The sequence below is a fragment of the Malania oleifera genome, chromosome 1 (assembly GCF_029873635.1).
Source record: "Malania oleifera isolate guangnan ecotype guangnan chromosome 1, ASM2987363v1, whole genome shotgun sequence".
NCBI classification, from domain to species: Eukaryota; Viridiplantae; Streptophyta; class Magnoliopsida; order Santalales; family Ximeniaceae; genus Malania; species Malania oleifera.
The window spans coordinates 30640370-30643395 of record NC_080417.1 but is presented as its reverse complement, the minus strand read 5'-3'; the positions used below and the strand labels follow the sequence as shown (position 1 = coordinate 30643395).

Below are 3026 nucleotides of genomic sequence, written 5' to 3'. Positions count from 1 at the left end.
TCTCTTTTATATTAAATATTATTAAAAATATTTAATATTATTAAAATTTTAAAATTAAATATTTATAATATATAAAATTAAATTTTGTTTGTAAGTTTAGTATATTTTTAATTTTTTTTATAATTAAATATAAAAATATAAATATTTTAATATATTTTTAAACATTTTTCGACGGGCTTAAAGAAAAATAAAGATGGAATTTCTTTGGGGCCACGCTTTCCATAACCTGTTCTGATACGGTAGCAGAGATCCCTTATAAAAAAATTCCATTAGCATTGCTATTTATTCCATAATTCCTTCGCCTTCGCCTTCTCGCTCCCATCTCTCTTCCTCTTCACTCTGCAAACCCTAGTTTGCGTTCCTCTCTCTCAGTTCTTGGTGAAACATGGGGGAATGCAGCGAATCGGTCGCTTCGGAGAAGAAGTTAAGGCTGAAGGCCTCGGACGGCATAGTGTTCGAGGTGGAGGAGAACGTCGCCATGGAGTCGGAGACGATCAAACTGATCTTCCTCGAAGACGTCGTCTCGCGCGAGGCCCCCGTGCCCCTTCCCAACGTCTCCGGAAAAATTCTTGCAAAGGTCCTGGAGTTTTGCAAGGTGCGCGCGGAGCTTCGCCCCAGATCCGACTTCAATGAAAAGATCAAGGATTTCAAAAAAGATTTCGCGAAAGATGAGGACGACGCCACCTTGATCGCCCTCCTAAACGCTGCCAATTACTTGAACATAAACGATCTGCTGGATTTGCTCTGCCAGAAGGTCGCCGACTTGATCAAGGACAAGAGCGTGGAAGAGGTTCGGCAGTTCTTTGGGATCGAGGGCGATTTTACGCCGGAGGAGGAAGAAGAGATTCGCAAGGAGCACGATTGGGCGTTTCAGTAAATTCGTAGCTGACTAATAGCTTCTCCTATTTTTTTTTCTTGATTAATAAGTCCGTTCTGGAATCGTCATGGATTGATAGCTTGTTTTGTTCGCTCCTTGGCATCTGTTTTTTGTTGGAAAAACTCATAGGCGATATTGGCGGTTCTCGTCGAATGAATTCAAGATAACCTCTTTTTTTGAAAGAAAATTTCTGATTAGTCTACTGTTTGTATTGATCCTAATTTTTACTAAGTGTTAAACTGTTTCTGGATTTCTGCTGCTGATGCTACTCCCCACGACGATGAGAACTAAAACTGAAAATTTACACAAACCACTCATGAATTCATAAAATTTGTTTGCAATTTTTGAAGAAGCTCTTTATCTTTTATTTTTATTTTTTGGGGCAAGCTGTTTTTTAAAGACGCGTAATGATTAGTGAATCGTGAGCGATAACAAAGTTCACGATATTAATATGCATGCATAACATGGAACGTGTGTGCGTGTGTGTGTTTTTTTTTTTAATTGTTAAAATTTGAGAATACATTTTATTCATATTAAAATAATTATTTACGATGTTTGATTAATTTTTTTTGGTTTAATTTTTTTTTAAAAAAAAAATTAGTTTTCTTAGAGAGTCTGATCGGATGGGCCACACGTTTTGATATGTTAAAAAATTATGACAAATTTATAGAATCAAAACATGCGAATTAAATTTGTTTCATGTGAATACACTTTTTATAAGAAGAGAAATGAAAGAATTTAATACTGTTATTTGCTTAAAATAGGATCTTTGTATAGTGAAAAATAAAGAAACCATAAATTCACATATCGAGATCATTCATGGTGTATGTTAACAGAGAAGAATACTCTAAGAAACTGTTTTTCTCGCTTCACCCCGATCTCATAGCATTTTTCGAAACTAATATCTTTAGTTAACCCATAAATGTGTCCATTCATTACCCTCATCATATGTCATTACCTGTATAGGAAATAAATAAATTAACATGGTGCTAGTGCTCGGAGCATTTATAATTGTTTTGGAGTAACATAATGCATGTTATGTTACTCTTGCATATAAAGAAAAGTTTACTCTTGCAGATGTAGTCGGGAGCCCCAAGACCTTCCATGATTCTTGTCAGTCGACGCCCCAAGAATCAGTCTCTCTTGATGGAGGGAGGAAGAGAGACTGAAGTTAGACTAGAATCAGACGGAGTTAGAAATAAAATTCCTCCTTGTGTGTTCTTCCATGGCTTTCTAAATTCCTTCTTCCCCTAAAAGGCTATTTGCCCGAAGGACTTCTATTATCTTACTTCTATGAACTTGTAATGTCTTTATGATATTACGAGGGATATCTTTACAGTGGATACCCGTAACCTGCCGAGTCACTATGCTGGCGCAAGGCAAACTTCTGGTTTAACGAAACTGTAATGGGTTCCTTGGTATAATCATAACATGGCACCAAGTATGCTCTGTGCTTGTCTCTAAGAGGATCCTGCACATCAGAAAGGTTGTATGGTCCCCGAAGACCTCCTCTAGTAAAGCATTTGGTTGAAGGACCCGAGTTCTTCGTTTGAGTGGCCGTGTGGAAGGTCTGTGTTGGAGATGTGGTCCTAGATTGGTTGCTTTCCTTTGGAAGGTCTTGGGGCTCCCGACTCTCGTGTGGTATCAGAGCCATGTCCTTCCCTGGAGTCCAGGAAATTTAAGGTCATAGAAGTAAATTTTAGAAGAACGAGGAACAAATAGCTCAAAGGGGAAACTTGCAAACCATGGATTCTCATTCACAAAACTCAGAAATTACACCTGCTCGACTTTCTTCTTCTATCTCTCTTCCTCCCTCCATCAAGAAAACTACTTCTTCTAAAATTACCAACCTAATAGAATACTCCTACATTCCTGACTCTGCTCAGATCCAGGAAACCTCTCTTCTTCTTATAAATCCTTACAATATTTTTCGAAGAAAGAAATCTCTAGACAACCAAGTTCGCACTCTTCTCATATCTCACAACAGACCACAAGTCAAGGAGTTCGTTCAGACTATAGCTCTCGACAAGTGTCTCATCCCAGCCTCTTCCAAGGAACAATATGTTGATCTTGAGCTTGATCAAGATCTCATCAACCAGTGGATCAGAGAAGGCTACATTCATCTCAATTTCGGTGTAGTCAGACTACT

General features: G+C 38.0%; 1 protein-coding gene across 1 annotated transcript; it reads left to right on the top strand.

The window, feature by feature from the left end:
- Positions 1–212: 212 nt before the first annotated feature.
- LOC131151789 (SKP1-like protein 1A) lies at positions 213–1064 on the top strand. The gene has a single exon (XM_058103209.1). It carries the CDS (start codon positions 386–388, stop codon positions 875–877), a length of 492 nt encoding a protein of 163 aa, XP_057959192.1. The 5' UTR covers positions 213–385; the 3' UTR covers positions 878–1064.
- The last annotated feature ends 1962 nt before the right edge of the window (positions 1065–3026 follow it).